Consider the following 24,354-nt stretch of genomic DNA (forward strand, 5'->3'; position numbering starts at 1 on the left):
TACTTTTTAAAAAACTTACTTTGAAAACAATCCAAATTCTTACATCTCTTTTTCTCTTTTTGTAGTTGAAGTACGCTTACAAGACTGACAGCGCTACAGTGGTATAAATACGAAGGACTACTGAAGAATCTGAAGTACTGTACTATTTGGATTTATTTTACACCTTTAGGAAAAACGTGCTGAAAAACAGCACAAGGCAAGACATTAGAGCTGCTATAAGAACATTTCTGCTTTATGCAATAGCATTAGGCATATAAGTCAGACGTCATATCAAAATTAGTACAGGCCAGATTCTTAGTTAAGAAAATCCTATGTATAGTGACTTTGATGGTTGAAAGATGTTTTATTATATTTATATTTCCAATTAGCTACTACTAATAAATTTTAGACTTTTTATATGCATATTTTGGTACTTAGCCATTGGGGAAAGTATAGTTAATAAAAAGTTGATTTTTTAACAGAAAATTTAAATTCTTACATTGTTTTCTTCTTTGCTAAGTATTTCACATTGACGTGAGATACCTTTGCTCTTTCTCCCTTCTTTTTTATGCAGAGAACAGAAGCACACATTGTCATGCCTCAAACTACTTTTTATTTGCAACTACATGATTTCACGCAATTCTTCTAAACAACAATGACATAAAATAGATTTCCATGTGTATAAATAACTTACATACTCTCCATAAAGTAAATGCTTAAAGGTGCTAGAACAGATCGTCCACTCCTACAGTGTTCTTGTATCCAACAGAGTTGATGCACAATATATAAATACTCAAGTCCAGTATTAAAAACTCAGGCACTTGACTAACTTTAATAAAGTTTCTCAAACTATATCAATATATCTAAAGTGCATATATATTTTTTTAAGAAACATTATTCTCAATAACTTCTCTATAAAAATAAGTTTGATGGTTTGCCCCATCTAACTTTACTACTATGAGTATGAACTTGTAACTTTTAATATGCAGTCAGGCTTAGTCTACCTTCTCTCAACATGACACCAATAGAATCAAAAGCAGCTAGTGAGGTGCTAACATGTGAGGATTAATCCAGTGATTCCGGTCACAATGCATTCCAGGAGGAGGCACCCATGTTACTGGAATTGGGCGATACGGTTTATTCTTCCTTCCCTGATTTGGATAACCAAATGGAACAGGAGGAGGGTAGTGACTCTGATGGCCATTCCCTCGGTACATTCCTGGTTTTTTTCTGGGCAAAGGATGCCACATCGGAAGAGGCGGGAATATCAGTTCTGAAATCTGCATGGAAGAGAAAATAGTAAATTAATTCAAAAGGAAAAATTAGTCACTTGTTATGTAAAAACTAGGTGACCTTCCAGATTCCTCACTGAATAAAAACAAAACCACTCACCCAAAACCCTAAGAGCAGTTCTAAAGGGACATTCCTATGCTCAAGTCTAAATACATCTAACAGGTGATCAGTCCGTGTTTTCTGAATGAATGAAAATGAATAAACTTAACCACAGCACTCGAAAACGAGCAGAATTTTCTGGTTATTTCAACCAGAAAAGATCAAAACATAGAATGAATGGAAGCTTATAAGGACACATGTTTTAGACCAGTGGTTTCCACAGCTGTCTGATTAAATAAGGAGTCACCTAAGAAGCTCTTAAACAAAATGTTCATGCCCCAGCCTTGGTCTACTGAACAGTAACAAAACCTTAGGAATAGAGTTCAAGGTATGTTGACCACATTCTGCAGGTGATTCCCACAGAGCCAGTGGAGTGTTCTGGAACAACAGTCTTAGACCGCCCAATTAGTCAAGCGGACATCAAATTTCCATTATCCAAAATATTCTCAGCAGTTTTGGACCTCTCTATTCAGAATGCCATACCCTGTGACTATGAGTTTCAGAATTCTCTGATTTCTGATCTGCTCTTCTTAGTACAGGTATTTTAAAATTTACATTCTGTGTAGCATTACATTCATATGATAGTAAATTCAAAAGGTACAAAACTGTATACAGTGAGAAGTCCCTCTTCTTTCTTTGATTACCACCAACTCAATTACCTTCTCAGAAGCAAATAACACTAATCATTTTTTTGTGTATACCTTTAGAGATATTCTATGCACATACTTGTGTGTACATCTATATATGTACCTAAAAAAACACTCACGTACAATTTTGTATAGTGCTTTTTGAGCTAACATCTGTGCCAATCTTCCCACATTTTGTATGTGGGATGCTGCCACAGCATGGCTTGCCAAGTGGTGTGTAGTCACCACTGCACCCAGGATCCAAACTCACGAACCCCAGGCCACCAAAGTGGTGCGTGCAAACTTAACCACTATGCCACCGGGCTGGCCCCTGTATTTTTTGCACTTAATAAATACATTTCAGAGACATTCATATCAATACATAAAGAACTTTTTTGTTATTTTACAGCTAGACAGTAATGCAATAACTATGCCATAACTCAATTAACTGGTGTCGTACTGGCAAGACATTTGGACTGCTTTCAGTCTTTTACTATTAGAAAACAGCGCACGACAAACAAAACAAAACAATGCTGCAGTGAATGACCTCAGCATGGTTAATTCTTGATTATCTACAATAAGGGGAAAATAAGGAAAAATTTAGAGTTCAAATAATCAACCTGTACTACAAATGAGCAGCAAAATGGCATAAAGTTTTCATTTCTTTCTACATTGAGGTGCACAATGATATGCTTTTAAAATTGTCCAGAAAACAGACAAAATTCTGGAGCTTACATTTTCCTTTTCCAGTTAATTCTCACACCCCCCAGCAACCATTCTTCTGATTTCTACCACCAGACAGTTTTGTTTGTGAACTTCATATAAATATAATCATCCAGCATGTATTCTTTCGTGCCTGGCAAAATTCTTTTACTCAATCAAATGTTTCTGAGGTCCCTCCATATTGTGTCTATCATTAGTTCTGTTTTTATTGCTGACTATTATTCTACTGTATGAGTATATAATCCCCACCCCCATTCACTGGTTAATGGACATATGGGTTGTTTTCAGTTTTTTTTTTTTAACTATCATGAAAAAAGCTGCTATAAACATTCTAATACAAGGCTTTGTAGATATTTGTTTTCTCTTGTTAAATACTTAGGAGTGGAACCATTGAGTAACAGAATAGATGCATATTTAACTTTCTAAGTGCCAAATAGTTTTCCAAAGTAGTTGTGTACCCTTTTACACTCCCACCCACTGTTTATGAATCCAGCTGCTTCACATCCAACATTTAGTGTTCTCAGACTTTTTAATTTTAGCCATTCTGGAAGAAGCAGTGTTTCATTGTGGTTTTAATTTGCACTTCCCTGATAACAAATGAGGTAGAACACCTTTTTTCATGTGCTTACTGGCCATTTATACAACTTCTTTTGTACAGTGTGTATTTACATCTTTTGCCCATTTTTTTTTTGAGGAAGATTAGCCCTGAGCTAGCATTAACTACCAATCCTCCTCTTTTTGCTGAGGAAGATTGGCCCTGAGCTAACATTTGTGCCCACCTTTTTCTATTTTATATGTGGGATGCCTGCCACAGCACGGCTTGATAAGCAATGCGTAGGCCAGCACCCAGGATCTGAACCTGTGAACTCTGGGCTGCTGAAGGAGTACACGAACTTAACCACTATGCCACTGGGCTGGTCCCTTTTGCCCATTATTTTTAACTGGGTCATTTGTCCTTTATTATTATTTATAGGAGAGATTTTGAAAGTATATTCTGGAAACAAATTCTTTGACAGATATATGTATTCAGAATGTTTTGCCCCAAGCTATGCTTTGCCCATTCATTTTCTTAATGGTTTCTTTTGATGAGAAAAGATTTTCAGTTTTGATGAAGTCAAATTTATCAAAGTTTTTTTTTTGGTCCTTGGAAAAAATCTTTGCCTATCGCTGAAAATAAAGATATTTACGTTTTCTTACAAAAGTGTCCAATCTCGCGTCTGTTCAACTCCAAACCCCACACTCTTTCCCATGTACCCAGGTGTCAATTGGGAAAAGGACTGAAGCCAAAACCTGAAACCCTCTTCCTTCTCTCTGGGCCTCCTGTGGTCTTATTCCTTTTGGACCTGACTTTCCTTGGGATCCATGTGAGGGGGTCAGGCAGAGCTGGCAGCAGGACCCATCCCAAATTAATTTTTTGTGTGTGGTGCCAGGTAGCAGTTAGGTTCTTTTCTTTTTTCTATATAGATTATCTAATTGTTTCAGCACCAGTTCTTGAAGACTTTCCCTAGTGAGTTGCTTTGGCACTTCGATTAAAAAAAAAAAAAGACTGTTATGTGTGCAGGTCTATTTGTAGACAGTTTTCCATTCCATTAATATATTTGTGTATGTTTAAACCGTTACCACATTGTCTTGATACAACATAATGGCTTTATATTAGTATGAAGCCTCCAACTTGATTCTCCTTTTTTAAACTTTTAGAATCAACTTTTAGAAAAAGGCTTTTGGAATTGTGATTGATATTGAATTGAAACTATAGGTCAATTTGGGAAGAAACGACATAATCTTCTCTTCTTAATTAGTGGAGAGTTATCTCTGGGTGTACATTTCAGAAAACACTCAGACCTCTCAGAGAACAAAGACCCTAAACTAGGAATTTTTTGTCCTTACTTAGATAATCCCTTTATTAAAGCTGTTGACAATGCCAGGTTCAAATGAAAAAGTGAATCTGAAGAAAAGATTCAAGTGGGCCACCTGCAACAGCTTTCTGCAGAATGGCTTGTAATGGCCATGCTTCTCTGTCATGAAATGTTTTGTTAGTGAATATAATGTCAAGGAAAAATGTTTTATTTAAAAAGCACATAAAAGACACTTCAATGTCCATGCCTTTCTGTTATAATTTTATCCTAACAGTCTTTCAACATGGGAGAAAATAAATACAATTTAATTTAAAAAGAAAAACTAAAAATTAAAGGTCAATTTAATTGTAAAAAATCAGCAGGATTCAGTTCATTTGGGGACTTATAGTCTTGCTTTGTTGAGTAACAACAAATACAATTCTGAAATAAAATTGTCACATCTGAATAAATTCCAGGAAATTTAACAACAGGAATTTGCAGTAATATAATACATCATGCAGAGGAAAAAATGCCCAAAATATTTATGGCAAAGATCTTAAAAATGATCCCTGAAACACAAATATTATGTTTACTTACCTATACAGGGAATCTCTCGGGAAGAACACAAAAATAACTTGTAATGAAAACTTCCATGGAAGGACACAGGACTGGCAGTTGGGGGAAAGGGAAGGCTTGACACTTTATACTCTTTTACTCTGTTTGAAGTTGTTTTTTAAAGCAAGTGTATATGTTATCTTATAATAATGCACATATACATATATCCCTAAAAATATGGTACACTTCCTCCCAAGCCTAGGAAGGATAACTCAAAAACTAAAAAAAAAAAAAATGAGAAATGAAAAATTAGGTTATAGTGAAAGGATGTTCATTATATAAATATATGCTGAACTTAAAGGTTTAGTTTCTCATACTCAAAACTCTGATTTCTTACTCATTAAGATCTAAATTCTCATTTTAGTCAAAATCCAACCCTACCATAAATCTAGTATCTTTTGTTATGTCTAATTAAGGCCAAATTAATAAAAACAGGTATATTTTTAAATATACTCAAATTAAGAAAAAGTACATGTGCAGAATAAGGCTCAACTCTAAAAGATTTCTTTAAATTTTTTAACTTCAAAATATATATATATATAGTATATTAAGTGTTCTTTGGTATGTGGAATATAAATAAATATGTGAATGAATCTGTAAGTGCATGCATGGTACCAATATGACTCTTCAACTATGAAAGCAAAGGAGATATTGTTTTGGCTTGAATAAAAAATTAACTGAAATAGAATTTAGCGAGCTTTCCCTTTAATTATGGAAAGGGAGAAGAACAAGACAGTTAAACTGAAAGGTACAAATTGCAAGTGTTAAAGACTACAAAAAAATGAGTGGCTATTTTTGAATACAACAAGAATTTTTAAAACATCAGGTAAGTTTTATTACCATAATTTTTTTTCTATTCTTTGCCACACTTTTTGAAATTATGTTTACCCTACTTATTAAGTAGTAAAGCAGATCTTGATAAAGTGACTCAGGGTGCGTATTTCCACCTGAGAGGAGCAGCTTCCTGTTAGTGAAAGGCAAGAACTGTGATCCAGAATCTCAAATCAGAAACCTCGGGCAATGTGAGCAGGACTACCTGGAATGACCGGGCAATGCTGCTCGTGACCTTCAATACAGAGCTATTTCACAGTTACCTGGTAAATGGGGCTTGGGGTTGCAGTCACTGAGCTGGGTTTCACTTCTACTTCCTTACTTGTTTCTTCATCTGAAGAGGATGATCCTGAATGATAATCAGAGGTAACCTTATCAAGGGCTCTGGTAACCTTCTTAGAGATCTCATCCTTGTTCTCATCCTCATTTTCAAAGCTGGCAACAATGAATGCATTGTTTTTCTCTCCATACCTAAAAAAACAAGAACAAAAACTTAGAAACTCTGAAGTCACATCAACAAACAAAAAATGTCCATAAAAACAATTAAACAGGTCTAGACATGCCATCAGGCCAAGACAAAGAAGGAACTCTCCCAGAACTTGACCCTACATATACAGTATTCTAAGCCAGCTCCATGCTAACAGGCAGGCCACAGTTTTCTACTTCTGGTCTACTTAAGTACAAATAAAACTGACCCTATTCTTTTTCTCAATTTTCTTTTCTACTGCCTCCTAACAAAAATAGTTGTTTAAAACATCAAAGAGAAATTCACTGCTTTAATTACATTTTTTTATGTACCAATGAAACTGGCCATGCAGTAAAATTTTCTAAGGTATTTTTAACTGAACCTTGTAATACAGATTCTGGTATTCAAGTCACAAATCAACTAGATCTTTCCTATGAGATTTACTTTTACCACGATTAAATTTAAAAGGGGGCTGTGTTTCCTATAACTACCCTGACAAAAAGGAGAATTGAGGCAACTGTTGAAGTTAAAGGAAAAAAAAACTACTGTTGAGGAAAATAAGGATTTGCTTGAATTATACTGCTTACCTCACAGAGATTCCTAGGATAACTTATCACCTCTCATGTTAATTTCTTTAAAAAAGCAAAATGAACAAGCCTTTTTATCCTTTCAAGACATTTTTAAAGCCTTGACTAAGAACTAAGTGTCAGAATATGTAACTTTGGCTGTTGGTTACTACAAAAAAGGCAAATAAATTTTGCAATGAGGGAAAATAGCTTAATGAAAAGGAGAAACCCACAAATCTACTTAAATAGATTGCACAACATACAACACTATGAAACAATTTCTAGTAAGCGTTAGGACAAAGGAAATGAGTCGTTAAGCAGTTCTTACACAACATGTAATTAAAGTTAGACAAAGATTTTAAGCTTAAAAAACATAAAAACAACTTCAATAGAAAAGTAGGGTTAACTATAATTGACAATGATGTCAGTTAACTTCATTTCAAGATAACTTGTCTCAGATTACTTCTGAATCAGGAAGATATCTACAATAAAGTAAAAGGCCTAAATGCAATAAAGCCTTTGACAGTTTATATGGAGAGCAAGCAGTCTCACAGATGAGCTCTATTTCTTTATATAGCTGTGCTGTCTTCCATTCTCATAGGCTGAATGGGGCCATAAATGCTACCTAAATACAGTGCCTAACTCCCTTTCCTATTCTTTTTCAGTTTACTCATAAAAGGAGTTGCTACCTGATGGCAGAAAGACCACTCGTCACTAGCTCTGACCAGGGGCCAGTCATTTAATTTCTTCAGGCCTCGGTTTTCTATCTGCTGGGTGGGGACGATGGAGCCAGCTGGATACTGGTTGGTCTTCAGCCGGTGATTCTTCTTAGTATAAGATGTCTGAACAGTTGGGTGAGTTCCTCACAGCACAGAATTCACGTACTATAATTTAAAGTTTACTTTGCATAGGGTTTTAGCAATGGAAATTTACCCCTCTGTCCTCTCCAGGGTTTAAAGACTCAACAATTTTGATACAAACAAAGGTTAACTCATATGTCAATGCAAGCAATATTAATAATGGGCTTAGGCCTCCCTTCAGTTTTGCCCATTCTTGGAGTCAAAAGCCAAGCAAAACAGAAAGGCAGGAAATTTGAGAAAAATCCCTGCCTTTCTAGAAACAGAAACCTAATCAAGGGCAGACATCTAATGATTGAAGGATCAGCTTTATTAACTCAGATATCTTTCTTTGACACGAAAGTTCAACATCATTCCCTTTGTAGTATTTTGATATGAGGGTTCTGTTCATGATAAGTGAAATTGTTTACTCTATTACTGTAACATCAGAATGTAATTAATTCCTCAGAATTAGTAATGGTCAACTTTTAAACTTTCCATATTTTCAATGACACACAGCTAAAACGTTAAGGCCAATTTAGTTAATTCAAAACAAATCAATAGTATTTACATCTACTCTTTAATCAGGAAAAGAATTATAGATAGAAATTACAAGAAGAAAAAAAAGGTGTTGAATATGTTGAGTAGAAAATAAAGCGCTGCCAGCTTTCTCAGGCTTTTTCCTTATAGGAAAGATCTGTTATCTGTTCTGTATCCTCTTAAATATTTCACTAAGAGATAACCTTTCTAACTATATAACATTCTGCATCCTTCCAATATTTTATCCTGATGAAATAACTCAGACTATGAAGAATGTTCTTTGAGTGCATTTCAGTTTTTTTTCCATAACCTTAGTCTCTAGTATACCAATGAGTTATTATTTTTAATGACTCATTTATTCAATTATGTAACTACTAGATCAGCTTTGTTTTAATTTTCAGAATATTTATCTTTCCAGTTTTGGTCCAAAAGTACTAATCAGTATCTCAATCTCCTATATTAACTTATAGCAATCACCTTCATTCGATTGCTTAACATGTCTTTCTTTGTGGGGTTATCACTGAATGAACACCCCACATTCTGAAGATTTCTATTAGCTGTGAAAAAATATCACATCAAAGCCAAATTTTGCCAAAATTTTAATCATATATAAAACAATTAGAAGGCTACTGAATGCAAACATTTTCTTATATTAACAAGGTAAAAGCACAATAATTTTTCATTATCTGGCATTATCAAGTAATGCAGCATCCACTTAAGTAGAATGTCCACATAACTAATGCTTTATTTTCAGGTACCGAGATTTAGTTTAAGCATTTCAAATAAATATGTCCAAAATGTTTATACAATTACCTGACTTCTTAAACATCCTTGGACATAGAAATTTTTTCCTAATGATTTAAGATCACTGTATTGAATATTCATTATTTGACTGTGTGATAATACATTTGTGCCAACCCTTTTTTGCTCCTGCCTTTATGTCAGGCTATATGATATTTTTTTTGGTAGCATCATGACTATTATGAACAACTCCCTTTCAACTGCTGCTTAGAATTTTTTATGGGTAGAAAAACTACACAACTTAAAGAACTGTGTGTTAAATAAGATCTAAGAATAGGCCTAATAAAAAAAATAAGCAATTCAATATGGTAACTTTGTGATAGCTATTTCTTGCATACTGAGGTCTTCTGCAGGGGTTCACCGGCTGACATCTACAAAGTCTAACCCCGGCCTAAGGTGAGTCCTCAGTTAGTCTCAGAATCTAAAAGTGTTTGACCTTCTTTGATCAAAATCTGGATGTCTTGCTCTTCCTTTTTCTAACTGAGAAAGAAGTGTTGGAGAATCTACTGCCTACACCCGGTTTCCCAAAGCAATAAGCTTACACCAACAGCTTATACCAAGCAGCTCCAGGGTGGTCCAGAAAAATTCAGTGGGTGAATAACAACGTATTTTGGGCATGACATGTCTTCACATCCAACTTCATTGTTGGAGATCAGGTCAAAGGCTATGACCACCTTTGGACGTACTAGGGTTGCATCAAAAAGCACTTATGCTACAGTCAACAGGGGAATTGTACCTCAATACCACACAGAAAGATCTTAAAGGAAGAGCTGTAGGAAATCACCCACAAGGGGTTTCATGCATCTGTTCATCCTGTTCCTCCTGCCTGAAGATGTCCTTCCCGCCTTGTCGTCTAGTTAAGTGCAACTCATCCTTCCCCATCAGCTCAAGTATCACTTAGTAAGTCTTTCCTGACTCCTGGCAGAGGCAGTAACTCTCTCCTTTGTGCCACCAGCCACTGCATTTTGTACATAGTTCTATTATAGCACAAATCACACTCTGTTGTAATCTGCTTATTCCTTCTTCTCCCTTATTACACTTTGAACTATCCAAAAGCAGAATGTTGCTTTCATTTTTTAAAACCTCACACCTAAGAGGCCTGGTCCACAATGAATGTTTTTCAGAATGAATGGAGTTCAATGGGCACCATATGCAACCCTCGCTTTTTACAAAGCTGCTCATTAGGAGATGAGAAATAATTTCCACTATGAAAACAAAACCATGAAAATATCACTCAGTCTCTTAAAAACCAAAAAGGGGGATGGAGGCAAGAGCAGAAACAAACAGCAATAGAAACCAAACAAAAGTTATTATCCAGAATTGTTTGGGATTAGTTTATTTCCTCATTTGCAGAGGGGAATGACAAGTGCACCGCCAATGAAAGAAGACAATAATTGACCTACAGGAATCTATGCGTCTACACTCTACTTCTTGGTCTACAATAAACTTCTTGGCAAAACTCTGGAAAAACCCTTCACAATCAGTTTTTGAGTTTCTTTAGAAGGAAAAGAAGAATGTAACTAGTCCTTCACTATCACCTCCAGAAGAGCATTTTACAAAATTCACATCTGAGAAAGTCAACCAGCTCCTGGCCATAAGGATACACAGGCAGGAAGTACCTGAGAGAATCTCCTAAGATCAGTTCCAGCATGGTAATCAGTTCAGCCGCTAAACTCAAGAACTCACCGACAGCACACCTCACACGGATCCACCCACAGAGTGAGCTCCTTTGGCAAGCCCAGGTCGCTGTACAAGATGCAGCTGTTCTCACAAGCCTTCAGGACATCAGGATCGACTCTTTGAAATTTATTAACACGAATGCATCTATAACAAAGTGGAGTAATGTTAATAATTTTAATTGACTCAGTCAAAAACTTCATTACATGTATTTGCCAATGTTAATTAAAAAAATAACCTGGCCAAGAACCCAGAAGCACATCTATCCTGAACAGATAATAAATGTATCCTAAATAGATAAGAAATGATAATTAATGTAAACTAAAGGCAAAGAGGCAGCATCAACAAGACTACTCAGTCTGGTGGAAAGACGAGGGCATCTGTGTGAGCAGAAGGAAATCATGAGAACTGCCTCTACCTCATTTTACCCAGAAACTACTCACCCTCACATGTACATAAAACGAGCAAGGAGTATGAAAGTTGCGTGAAATTACTAAAGGCTCTGAAGGTAAGAGTTCTAATAGGCCAAGTTCCTATATGATAAAATCTTCAACTAACAAAAGGCCTCAACTAAAGTTTCAAATAATACTAGAAGATTCTTGTGACAAGTTTTGATCTGTCATTACCTTACTTATACATCCCAGATAATAAAATAAACCTTAAGCAGGGTGTCTTTTGCCTTACTTATAATTGTTCTATAAATACAGAAATTAGTCAAGGTCATAAAACCATTCATATCACATACTTAAGATTAAAATATAATCCAGAAGTGTTACTACCTTATTGAACTTCTGTTACCCAATGGTTTTCTTTTTAAATAGTTGTGAAAATAAGTGAAAACAATCTGTGAACCAATAGATCCTCTCCTCCATTTTTTTAACCTAAGAAATACATCTACGTAACAGAATGCTCAAAAATGTCTCCTAGTATGAATATAAAAATACACGTTAAAATAAGCATTCTGCTCACTCAGAGAAATGGTAGCTACAATTAAAGAATTTACCGCCTACAACTAAGAAATCAATCAAGAGAACTCAGGTTTGAGTACCAGTCCTAGTGCTTATTTATTGGATGAATTTAAATTAAGTCATTTCACTTCTTCCTTAGAGCCAAAGCTCTAAAGTATGGAAAATACAAGTTAACTGACAAATAGTAATTATACCATTAAATACAATGACATCAATAGAATAATGTGTTAAAGTTTTTTAAACTTAAATTATTTTATTAGTTGATTTCAATTTTCATTCAAAACGGGAAAAAGTTCTATTTAGGTGACACCTAATACATGTTTTTAAATAACTCTTTTTCAATTTTTACTCTGCAACGGACAGTTACCTAAATGCTTTGCATGTATTAACTCTTTTAATTTTCACAATTATCTTGTAAGTTAAATACTACTTTCCCCACTTTAAGAAAGAAAGGAGGCAGAGAAAATCTGAGTAACTTGCCCAACATCACAGAGCTAGAAAGTGGTAAATCCCCAGGGTTCAAATCCAGACCAGACTCCAAATTTCATTTATTTTTTTGAGGCAGATTAGCCCTGAGCTAACGTCCCCACCTACCTTCCTCTATTTTATATGTGGGACACCTGCCACAGCATGGCTTGCTAAGCATTGCATAGGTCCATGCCCGGGATGCCAACCGGCAACTCCAGGCCTCCAAAGTGGAGCGCACTAACTTAACGGCTACACCACAGGGCCGGCCCCCAAAGTACATTTTATTAAACAATACCCGATTCTGCCTGTACCTATCTTAACATCATCATTAACAATTCAGCAAATTCAGAGTGAAAAAGTTATTTTATAGCATGTAAGATGCTGTTTGTTCCTTTCAATAAGATAGTCCTAGGGGCCGGCCCAGTGGCGCAGTGGTTAACTGCGTACCTTCCACTTCGGCGGCCCGGCGTTCACCGCTTCGGATCCCTGGTGTGGACATGGCACCGCTTGGCACGCCATACTCTGGTAGGCGTCCCACTTATAAGCAGAGGAACATGGGCATGGATGTTAGCTCAGGGCCAGTCTTCCTCAGAAAAAAGAGGAGGATTGGCAGCAGTTAGCTCAGGGCTAACCTTCCTCAAAATAAAAAAAAAAAGTCCTGTATTACAGATTCTAATGTTGTGTAGGTTGACTGAAAAGTCCCACGTGCCCCAGGATCAAAAGCAGTTAAGGGTAAGGAGATAGATCTTACATGTATGTTTTGATTATCTACAATGAGTGGGATATAGGCTCTAAGCTTAAAAAATGTATATGTAGATATAGATGCTTAAATAGAGACTGATTCAACAAAATTTGTGTATTTTTATGCCGCTTTTTCACTCTACATATTGTGACTACTTATCCATTAACAACCCTTCAAAAACAACATTTTAAGAGTTGCATAAAAATAATCTATCATTTACTTAATGTTGACAATTTGGTTCTTTCCAATGTTTTACAATTATACAGTGCAAGAAACATCCATATGCATACATATTTGTCTGTATTTGATTATGTTTCTAGAATAGATTTTTAGAAGACTTACTATTCAAAGTATGAATATTTTTACAGATTCCCATAATAGTGCCAAATTGCCCTCCATAGGCATCTTATTTGTATATACTGCAGAGAAATAATTTTAATTTATAAACACTTCAGAAGAAAAAGAACACTTCCAACCTAACCTTTGGAATTAATATTCTACTAACTCTGATTAATCCTATATTCTCTTCATTTTTACAATAGTAACAACCCACCATTAAGTCTAATAGTTTTCTACTTCAAAGACAGCTTCAAAATGACTCAATAATGATACTTCTGATCACATGCCAATTTAATCCTGTTTGGCTAACTTTTGTTCCTCAAGTTTTTAGAATTAATGGAAATGAAATTGTACACTGTCTGACCTTTAAGTATTTACTTGACAGTGTCTCCTTTTTCAGTAATAGTACAGTAGCTTGGCACTTCCAAAAGCCTTTGTCCAATGTCAATTACATCAGTGTAAAAGGCCTCAAGAGCGCTAACTCACAAAAGCTGTTCACTCCATCAGAAATGAAGACATACAAGAAAAAATTTAAAAAGTCAAATAAGAAGATAAAAAATAGTAACTTGAGTCTGCTTTGTACAGAACATCTACATTTCTACTTTAATTCACCACATTTTCCAATTAACTAGGGAACCTCTTTGGATAAAAATGAAGGAGAAAACACATCAATCACTTTGATTCTTTTCTTTTTAATACCCACACATGCTCACCTGGCTTTTAGCAAATGAGAAATAAACAAATCATATTTTCACCTCCCTTGTAGACTCCTTGAATAGTCTTGCCCTTGCCAGAGCTCAGTGCCGGAAAGGAAGTCCTTTTACATCAAAGCACATAAGTGCTGTTTTGTGGAGGACACATTGCAGGCAGCAATATGCATAAATAAAAGAATTTCTGTAGTCTGATAGCCACAACTATTCCACTTTTATTTTTTGTGGCTAAATCCACAAATGGGCAGGGTTTGACAGATGAGTTTAGCAGAACATTCTCAACCCAGGTTCCCAAGTGGTCATATAAATACTAGGGAGTGAGCATGCCAGGACATGTTCTACAGGAGCCTGTTCTTCTTTAAGCTGTAAATGTAACTTATAAACCAGAGTGCAGAAAACAGCTGCAACGGAGAATTACTTTCCCTCTCAGAGCCAAGGCAGTTGTTGCACTGTGGTATATAGAAAGCCCCTAAGAATTTAAGGTCAGTTAGACCTGACTTCAAATTCCAGAGCTAATATTTACCAGTTGTGGATCACAGGTAACTTATCTTCACTGATAGAATAATTATACTGGCTTTTACCATAAAGAATTATACACAGTACAAATGAAATTATTCCTGTGTCAAGAACATACTGGGTGTCTAATAATCTTAGTTCCTGTTTGCTATAAAACTTTTATTTTTTCAAAAAATATGTAACATGTAATTTACTTTTAGATACAAGTCAACTCCTACCATGCCCACTTACGGGCAATAGTTTTAGAGGTCCTCAAGAATTGTGAAAACCCCCAAGTACCAGTGATACATGGAGAAATGCACTCAAGTCAGGAGCCAAACTATCATTACAAGACAACTAACTCCTAGAAGCCTACAGTATTGGCCTCCCAAGTCCACAAAGTGGGACTCCAACAACAAATACTTGTAGTCTAAAATGACTAAGGAAAAAATACTGGGACACTCCAGAAAGTTCTGTATTGTGCAGATAAACGGTGATAGGCAGGGACTGGGCACACTTCAGTCCTCTGGCCTTGCACTCATTTCAGGAGTTGACCAGCCTTTTCACTTAGTCCACTCCAGCTGTCCAATCTAATCCTTTACCTGTAGGCCTGTCCTTTTGATGGCTTTTCTGGATACCAGTGATTTTTGTATTTTTCTTGAAGTATTAGAGTCAATTTCTCAGCAAACCTCTCAACTGCCTCTTTTTTCAACTTATCATGTTTTCGAACTAGCCTTGTGAAAAAGAAGACAACAGCAGCAATTTCGTTCTTCATCGTTCCCTGCAAAAACAAGAGAGTCTTTCTCAAAAAAACAAAATATAAAAACTGGACAATAAAGCTCTGCAAAACATCTCTCCTTTAGAGTTCTCCTTCCTCCTTCCAATTTTATCTTGTGTTTCACTGGCTCATATCTGGAGTAGGGAACAAACAAGCATTAATTTATGCCATAAAGACCTTATTATAAAGTACATTTAGGAATCTTAAACACTCAGCTTTGTGAAGAAGTTCAGTCAAGAGAGCACACCAAATTGTTGCTGCTGGCTAAAATAAAATTAGAGATATTACTCAAAGAGAAGCACTACAATGACACTAGTATAAAGGTTTTACTAAATGTGTCAATATTTAACTACAATAATTTAAGTTTAAAATTCTGTAAAATAATTTGAACTTTAAAACATAAAAAAGTCCACCTTAAAACACAGTATTGTAGAGCCATTATAGAAAATATTTTGGCAGTTCCTAAAAAAGTGAGACATAGTTATCATACGACCCAGCATTTCTACTCCTATTTACCCGAGAGAATGAAAATATATGTCCACACAAACACTTGTACACAAAGGTCCATAGCAGCATTATTCATAATAGCCCCAAACTGGAAAGAACCCAAACATCTATCAACTGATGAGTGGACCATAAAGTGTAGTAATATACAGGTTTCCCCCACTATCCGAAGGTTGGCTTTATGCCACTTCACTTTTACAGAAAACCTAAAATAGTACCTGGCTTTGCTAACCAAAAGAAGTCTAAGGTGTATTTTCACTTTTAGGAAAAAAAGGCAAAAACCAAAAATGGTGTTCAGCGTTTGTTTTACTGCAAGTCACTACAGAGGCTAAGCGGTCATGCACACAGTCGTATTTCAAGCCTTTCACATCAGCCACAGCAAACAACAAACTTCGACCTTCTCAACCTTCGACATCGAGACAGGCAGACACAGAAGGTGGTAGATGTTAGTGGCCTGCCTGCCCTGATAGATTCAGTTGACCAAGAGAGGTTAATACACAACCCTCTTTTTCTCTCTCCTACACCCATCTCCTCTACTTCCCACCACCACAACCAAATGACTCAGCCTAACACACCACCACCACCACCCTCAGCCCTCCAATGTACTTACATTATTTCTACTTTATGAAGGCTGTGTATTTATCATATAATTCCTCCTTTTACTATGTTAGTGCTCTCTTAGATTTTATGTGTTATTTGGTATGATTTGGTAGGTTATTTTTAGGTCTGAGATGCTCGAAAATTATTCCCACATAAATTAATGGTAATTGCTTTTTCACTTTATGCCATTTTGGCTTCCAAAAGGTTTCACAAGAACACTACTTTTGGATAGCGGGGGAAACTTGTACGTGCAGTGGAATATTATTCAGCAACAAAAAGGAATGAAGTATTGATAAACACTACAACATGGGTGACCCTTCAATATATTATGCCAGGGAAAAGAATTAGTCACAAAAGACCAAATACCGTATGATTCCATTTATATGACACGTCCAAAGAGGCAAATCTATATAGACAAAAAGTAGATTAGTGGTCTAGGAGGAACGGGGAGAAAGGAGGAGTGATGTCAATGAGTATAGGGTTTCCTTTTTGTGTGATGAAAACATCCCCAAATTGACCATGGTGATGGTTATACAACTCTATGAATACACTTAAACCAGTGAACTGTACATTTTAAATGTGTGAATTGCAGAGTATGTGAATTATATTTTAACAAAGCTGCTATACATGAAGAAAAAATACAGCATTAAGTGTCTGTAAGCATTCTTTCAGGAACAGAGATACATTTACCTAAAAGATATGGCAAAAAACAGTGGCTCTATCAAACAATATTTAAAAGAGTGGAAATTCAGGGTCATCCACAGAAAATCAAACTAAAAGAAATAATCAGAGATTTAGCTGCATTCTGGAATTGCCTCAAGAAGAACTCTTTTTAAATGGCAGATCTCATTTATCATTGATTAATCCATAAAGGCAAAATCTTGTCCTGGGATTGTTTCAATGTATATTCCGTCTTTACTGGATGAGCTCATTCACTTGGCTGCTGTAAGTAACTTGGAGTTATTCACATGCTGCATTTACTAAGCAACATCACCTTTTTTGGAGCCAATTAAAGACACACAGCCTCTGCTATGTTCAGTATAAAAATGGACTAACCTATCTGATAGTTTGTTTTCTCACACATTCAAAAAATAAAGCTGATTTGGTTAACTTCATTTTTCTTTCCTCAAACCTGCTCTGAAAGTCTCTCTTCATAATACGATTCTTTTACTCCCGGTGCAAATTCAAACAAGGCATCTCACTGTGAAACAAATTCCACTTAGTTATCTGAGAGGTGTGCTGGCAGCCACAGCTACCCTGAGCCTGGATGGGAAGACACCCAAAGCTTCATCCTGGAACCCTAGAATGCCAAATCCACCTTCTACAGCCAGCTCCCAGGCACCACGGACTGGGCAGCCCCAGATCTCCACAACCGCTCTGCAGCTTCCTCCTGAAAAACCGTGAGCCCTTTCCACTTTATGAAGCTACATTCATATTCCACTACGTTCTAAGTTATGACGCAAAAGAAAACCCACTGCAATTTAATATATGGTTTGGCATGAAAGTTGCTGATGAAACTACATCAACCTCCACCCCACCAAAGAAAAGAAGGAACCACACTAAAGAAACGTCCTGAATCCTTAACTAGATCATTCTCATTCATTAAATTTGCCAACTAGGATCTACAGATCTGAGTTTTGGGTTTGGTTTGCCTTTTCCCCCGCTCTGTTTCTTATCAAAAAACAAAAGGAAGAAAGGAAGGAAAGAACCACTTAGTGGTTGCTTTTGGTTGTAACACAGATGAGTCATACGCAATTACTTTTCGTTTGTTTGTATGCAGGAATGACGCCTGAATAGCTGAAAAACGAACCCGCCCCCACCAGTCAGTATTCTAGGAGTACCAAAAGGTGGAAGAGGGAGAGCTCTAAAGTCAGGAAGGGAGAAACAGAAACAAGCAGGGCCACTAGGACCTTCGGCGCCTAGAGTGAGTGGCCGCGATCCCTCCACCCACGCTTGGAGCGAAAAGCTCCCATTTTAAACATCGCACGGTGACGTCATCGTGGGACGTCGTCACCGCGGCGGCAGCTCCTTAAGTTCTACTTTGTTCCACGGGCTCCTCCGCTCCCGGCGGCGGCGGGCATAAACCCAGAGAACCAAGCCCTGCCTTCCAGGAGTTGCTCACTTTGTACTTTTCCCTGCCTTGTCACGAAAAACTGATCGCGATCGTTTCTAGAAACAAGTATTTCTCCTGCTGTACGGTCCCAAGGTTGAGGGCGCGGGGATCCCGGCGGCGGGACAAAGCGGGACGAGGCTGTGGGAGGGGGCGCTACCGGGGCGGCCCGGGAGCCGGACTTCTGAAGCCACCAAACCCGCTGCTAAGCACTCCCGCTGGGGTTCGGAGGGCGCTCGATGGGCACCAAACATCTCCCCCCTCTGGAAGGAACCGCCGGGAAGCGCGTCCAACTTCGGAAACCGCGGGCTTCCCCGCGGCAGGGGAGGGCCGAGCCCAGCCCCTCCTCCCCGCCGCCGCGCTGGGGGCGCCTTCCCGGCCGCCCCGCGGCCGCCGCCCCCGCGCAGGCGCCGGGGGCCCCGGTTCGAGGCTGCGGACTCCCCTCGGGCAGCGAGCTGCTCCCGGCTCCACAAATCGCTCGGCCGCCGCCGGGCCGCCGCCCACCCCGGGACTGAAGGTAACGCGCCGCGGAAACGTGGCAGGAGCCTCGAGGCGGCGGCGCCCCGTCCCGCTCCCGCCGGGGGTCGCGCGGCAGCCCTCGCCGGCCGCCCCCGACCCCCTACCTCCCTGCGCGCCGAGCCGGAGCCCAGGCAGCCGGCTCGATCCGCACTGCTCCCCGGGCCCCGCGCGCCGCCCGCCCGCGAGCCCTCGACGTGGCCGCAGGGCCGCCGGACCCCCTCCCGCCGCTGCCCTCAGCCCCGCCATGTCCGCCTACCCCCGCCCGCTCTCCTCACCACAGCCGCCGCCGCCGCTCGGGGGCTGCAGATCGGGCGGCCCCGACCGTCTCCGAGGCGGGAACCGAGGGCGCCGCCTCAGCGGGCCGGCACTGGGCGGCAGGGAACGCGGCGAGTCTCGTCCGGCGCGTGCGGCTCCCGCGTCGTCGGACGGCTGAGCGCGCGCTGAGAGGGCGGGCGGGCGGGCGCGCGCGAGCGAAGGCGGCCTTGAGGCGGCGCGCGGGGGGCTCGCGGCCCGGAAGAGGGGAGGGGCGATGACCCGGGAAAGGGTTGGCGCCGCGCGGGACCGGCTCGCGCGCCTGGGGGGAGGAGCCGTGGGCGGGGCTTCGCCGAGAGCCCGCCCCCGAGACCCGCGCCGCGCCGGGCGAGCAGCATCCTCCGCCCCGCCCCGCGCCGGTCGCAGACCCCCTAGTCCGACAGTGACGCCCACGGCGCCGAGGGCCGCCCTTCCCCGGAAAGACCCGTGCGGAGGGCTGAGCTGGCTCCTGGTGCGCGCTCCAGCTGCTGTGGCTCATTCGGGGGTCGCGCTGGCCGCGTCCCCTCGGCTGCCTGGGCCTCTGCTTTTCCTTCTGATCTCTCCCGGCTGCTCTGTTCCGTGACACCCTCGGGCCCTGAGGGCGAGTTCTAGACCCAGCTGTGTGGAGCTCTGGTTCTCTAGACCCAGGGCTTCGGGGCGACACGGACCGGACGGAAGGGAGACTTGGCGTGTATGGACTGATCCGCGTCCTTCTTGCTGTAGTAACTGCAGCCGCGTCAACTGTGCAGCCGCCCTGTTAAATTTTAGGTTGTTTTGAACTCCTCCTTGGTCCCTTCCCTGGCGGGGCCGGTGGCTCCCTCAGAGCGGGGATTGCCTCCTGTTGACCGAGGTGTCCCAGCCTGGCCCTGAGCACAGTGGCTTGCACAAAGGAGGGGCTCCAGGGATGTTGGCCGAATGAATGAAACCTTGCGAGTCCGGGCTTTCTATTTCGGAGACGCTTCTAGTGAAGATGCAAAGCTTAATCTTTGAGCAAATACCAATGTGGAAAAGGTGCATTAACTTTCTGAAGGAAAGGAGCAACATCTTTTCCAGCCTTTTGTGTTGCATTGGTACCATGGTATTAGTTTTGTGAAAGCAGTTTAATACATCAAACAGGCCAGAAAAATGCAAGATATTTCTACTTTTTTAAAATTATTAGAGGAGAGAGTTTTCATTCTTTCTGACTAAAACACGTTGTAAATTACTCAAGAACTGATTGTTCAAGTTACAGAAGTTACAGATTGACCAGATTCCTCACGGCCCACTGGGCCTGGGTGCAGGTTTTCAGCCCAGTTTTATGAATATTTTGAATTTTTATTACTGATGTTAGTGATTATAGCCTATTAGCATTCAAAAGGATAATTTTTTTAGCAGTAATTAGTATGCAATCCCAAAACCAGTACAATAAACTTTATTTGTAAAAAAAATTACACTCTTCTATCTAGGGTTATGTACTGGTCAATTTAAAGAGGATATGGATATTTAACCCTGGACTGTTCTAGGAGATGTGAGGATGTTTTCATTCTAAACTCAACAATCTGATTGAGGTTGTTTTACTGGTGAAGGTTTTTATCTCTGCAATTTCATAAGATAGCTATGTAGCCACAAATGTTACTCGAATTGTGTTCAGAAACTTCCATAGCTCAAGATTGGTATTTTGTGTAATGTTTATGAATCTGTGATCCACGTGGTCCAGTCTTAAAGTAGTACTGTATTGAACACACACAGGCATGTACCTGAAACCTAATTTCAAAATAACTTTAAAAAATTCTCATAGCCTGAACCCTGTGAAGCAGATAAATAACAAACAACATATCTTAAGCACTTGTCTTTTCTTTCTCATCCACTGTTCTCACACAAGATAGCTGCTTGTGTGCCTCTATCATTTTAAAACTTGCCCTAGTCTTCTCCAGCCCTGGCTGTGTGTTTCCAATTTTTCCCCCAGCTCTCTTTCCTCCTGAGTCAGAATCACAAAAGCCCACAAGAACTGGTTTAGCAAGGTAGCACCCTCTTCTTTAGGAGGCTGGAAGAGTGAAGCAGAGTTGATAGAGACAATTATGCATTAATATGTATTTTTCCTTTCACAGCTGATTTCTTTTCACAGTGAACTCTGAATGTTCACTAAGTTTGTGTGTTAATAGGTGTCGTTTGCTTTTAGCACAGTGGTTTCTTTTGAAAATGAGTCACCTTAACCGGGCAGGGGCTTTATAATCACACGCATCTTGTGCTTGTATCCAGAAATCACACAGAACACGACTCACAGGCAATCACCAAAATCTGTGAATAGCTTTCAAAAGCGGGACTTATTTTGCACTAAATAACTGTGTAACTCTTTAAAATCTGTTATTCCTTTAAGCTTAGGGAAGTTCAGCATTGAAAATGGAATGTCTCAGGTACCATCTTCTCAGCCCACATGTCAAGTTTGAATCTGAATACAAAGCCATCACTTTTATGGTGGATGTACAGAGTTCTGTTATGTAACATCAGGGAAAAGTGTGCAGCCTTTAGGGCCCATGGGAGGTCTAGCAAGTGGGATCTAAGACTTTTTATTTTTATTTTATTTTATTATTTTATTTTATTTTTTAAGACTTTTTAATTCTAAAAACACTTCAGTATATTTCTTCAAAATTTTCCAGGACTTAACCATTTGGCCAAATTAAAATAAACTAAATATAGTTTCTTTGCTTCAACTTCTTAAATATCCATAAACGAGCAGTCGTTAAAAAAACATGGGCATAAAGAAAATTTATAATCTTCATTATTTTCTCCATTACATCATGCAGTAAAACTGACTTCCCAAAGTCAAAACACAAACTCTCTTGATGAATGAGGCAATGGAAACTGGACACACCAACCTCCTATTTTGAGTTGCTTTAGCTGGTAAAACCCTCCTCCTTGCCCCAAACATGCTCCATCTTTTTCAAAAGGAAATTTTTTTATCTAGCTTCTCAGATTCTTTGCTGGTAATTGGTTGGGACTTGTTAGTTTGTGTGAAGTACGTTAGGAAAATGTGTAGGCTGTAATCCTTAGGTGAGCTGCCCACTCCGGGCTCAAGTAGAGCTTCATATTGGAAACCCTTGGTATTAAATTGCCCTGCTTGGCAGGACAGGTGCCATTGTTGTCGAGTTTCTTTGACAATATTCTTTTCTCCATACCGGCAGAGAAACTGACTTCTATTAGTAAGCAGTATACAAACTCCTACCCCTATTTCTTGTAACAAAATTAAGAGTACAGGTATATTCAATTAGCAAAAGTTTCAGGAATATTATAAGGAAGGAGCTGCTTTGAAATACAACTGTTAGTCAGGGTTCCACAGAGAAACAGAACCAATAGGATGCGTCTATGGAGAGAAAGATTTATTTTAAGGAAGTGGCTCATCCAATTGTGGGAGCTGGCATGTCCGAAATCTCTAGGGCGGGCTGGAAATTCAGGCGAGAGTTGAAGTTGCAGTCTTGTTCTGGTACAGTCTTGAGGAGGTGGTATTCATTCTACTGTGGGAAACCTCGGTTTTTGCTGTTAAGGCCTTCATCTGATGGAGGCTCATCCATATTAGTGAGGGTACTCTCATTACTTAAAGTGCCCTGATTATACATATTAATCACATCTACAGGATGCGCGTCACAGCAACATCTGGTGTTTGGCCACACAGCTGGGCACCACGGCCTAGCCAAGTTGACACATAAAATTAACCATCACAACAACCTTCATCCAATAGTATTTTATCAAATACACGGTAATCAATAGATTTACAAATCTAAATCCCTTGAGCCAGCCCTGATGGCCTAGCGGTTAATTTTGGCCTGCTCTGCTTTGGCAGCCTGGGTTTGGTTCCCAAGTGCGGAACCACACCATTCGTCTGTCAGTAGCCATGCTGCGGCGGCAGCTCACATAGAAAATCAGAAGAACTTACAACTATACACAGCTATGTACTGGGGCTTCGCAGGGGGATAAAAAAGGAGGAAGATTGGCAACAGATGTTAGCTTAGGGCAAATCTTCCCCTGCAAATAAATAAATAAATAAATCCCTTAGTGAACAACATGCAGCATGCTGTCCCCTTGTTTTTACTTTTCTTTGCTCTTTTCAGTCAGTTGTATGGTTGCAGGATGGGTGAGGGATGGATTGAATGTTGGTTTTCAGGGGCCGCCTTTGCATAATCATGTCAAATATTTGTGCTAGAGTACGAGGGACAGTGTGTCCCTTAGAGAGGACCAAAGATGAACAAATAAATTGCTAACAATCTAGTAGAAGACAGAGATATGTGCACAGTCTACTTTACATATTACAGGTTGTATTATAAATTAAGAGCCACAAAAAGGTATAAAGGCAACAGTATTGTAAGTCTATAAAAAGGTTTGGATGTGATTGAGCTTCCAGACTTGTGAGGGTAGTGTTGCAAACCTTCCTTACTACTTATTCAATATAGGCCGGTGGCAGGGGAGAGGCCATAAGCATAAGAAAATTGCTTCCAAGGCGGTCACTCTTTTGATGTGGACAATGTCAGTTGCACCACAGAGATGGCTAGAATTATCAAATTCACACAGCAAATCTTGACATTTGATGGCCTAATTAGGATGATTATGGATAAGCTTTAAAATCTGCTTTGTCAGCAGATGGTCGAATGAGATGTTACCATAAAGTGCACATTCCCACCCCACACCCAGCCCAGGAGAAGCTCCAAACGTGGAACTAAAGTTAATACATTAATAATCGTTTGTGATGTGGTTGGCAAAAGTATTTTGTAATTGTGCCTATAAAAGTGCTTTAGAGAGGTAATTGCAGCAGCTCAGGTTTTTCTCTATGTTGCAGGAAGATTTCAACAACTCTTTTACTCTTTTCGTGGTATAAAAAGTGTTTTATATATGTATATATGGTTTATTTCTCTTCTGGACAGGGAGTGAGAAAGAGAGAGGGAGAGATTTATGACACAGAGAGAAAGATTTAT

General features: G+C 39.4%; 2 protein-coding genes and 1 long non-coding RNA gene across 9 annotated transcripts in view; 2 read left to right on the forward strand and 1 right to left on the reverse strand.

Annotated features, from left to right (window-relative positions):
• Positions 1–465, forward strand: part of CXADR (CXADR Ig-like cell adhesion molecule) — a 57,536-nt gene extending 57,071 nt beyond the window's left edge. For both annotated transcript variants that reach the window (XM_023629905.2, XM_070252247.1), the window contains exon 8: positions 66–465. In XM_023629905.2, coding sequence (XP_023485673.1) covers positions 66–107 — 42 coding nt within the window. In that variant the 3' untranslated portion in view covers positions 108–465. The remainder of the gene's footprint in view (positions 1–65) is intronic.
• Positions 466–569: 104 nt separating this feature from the next.
• Positions 570–20,111, reverse strand: BTG3 (BTG anti-proliferation factor 3). The gene is made up of 5 exons (XM_023629906.2): positions 19,396–20,111; positions 15,212–15,390; positions 10,897–11,034; positions 6,265–6,472; positions 570–1,259 (listed from the first exon to the last, which is right to left on the reverse strand). The coding sequence occupies exons 2-5, from the start codon at positions 15,382–15,384 to the stop codon at positions 1,020–1,022; spliced, it is 759 nt and encodes a 252-aa protein (XP_023485674.1). The 5' UTR covers positions 15,385–15,390; positions 19,396–20,111; the 3' UTR covers positions 570–1,019.
• The window catches only part of LOC111770761 (uncharacterized), a 200,220-nt gene continuing 181,727 nt past the window's right edge, over positions 5,862–24,354 (forward strand). For 5 of the 6 annotated variants that reach the window (XR_002804151.2, XR_011432903.1, XR_011432904.1 and 2 more), the window contains exons 1-2: positions 5,862–5,996; positions 7,699–7,887. This is a non-coding gene — a long non-coding RNA (uncharacterized lncRNA). The remainder of the gene's footprint in view (positions 5,997–7,698; positions 7,888–24,354) is intronic. The other variant, XR_011432906.1, reaches the window with a different exon arrangement.

This window comes from Equus caballus, chromosome 26 (assembly GCF_041296265.1).
Source record: "Equus caballus isolate H_3958 breed thoroughbred chromosome 26, TB-T2T, whole genome shotgun sequence".
NCBI classification, from domain to species: domain Eukaryota; kingdom Metazoa; phylum Chordata; class Mammalia; order Perissodactyla; family Equidae; genus Equus; species Equus caballus.

Coding starts and splice junctions, on each gene's coding strand:
- BTG3 (XM_023629906.2), bottom strand. CDS start 15,384: ATGAAGAACGAAATTGCTGCTGTTGTCTTCTTTTTCACAAGGCTAGTT. Junction 11,035..15,211: donor TCAAAAGGACAGGCCTACAG/GTAAAGGATTAG, acceptor ACTTTGTTATAG/ATGCATTCGTGTTAATAAAT. Junction 6,473..10,896: donor CCGTGTGAGGTGTGCTGTCG/GTGAGTTCTTGA, acceptor TTGTTTTTTTAG/GTATGGAGAGAAAAACAATG.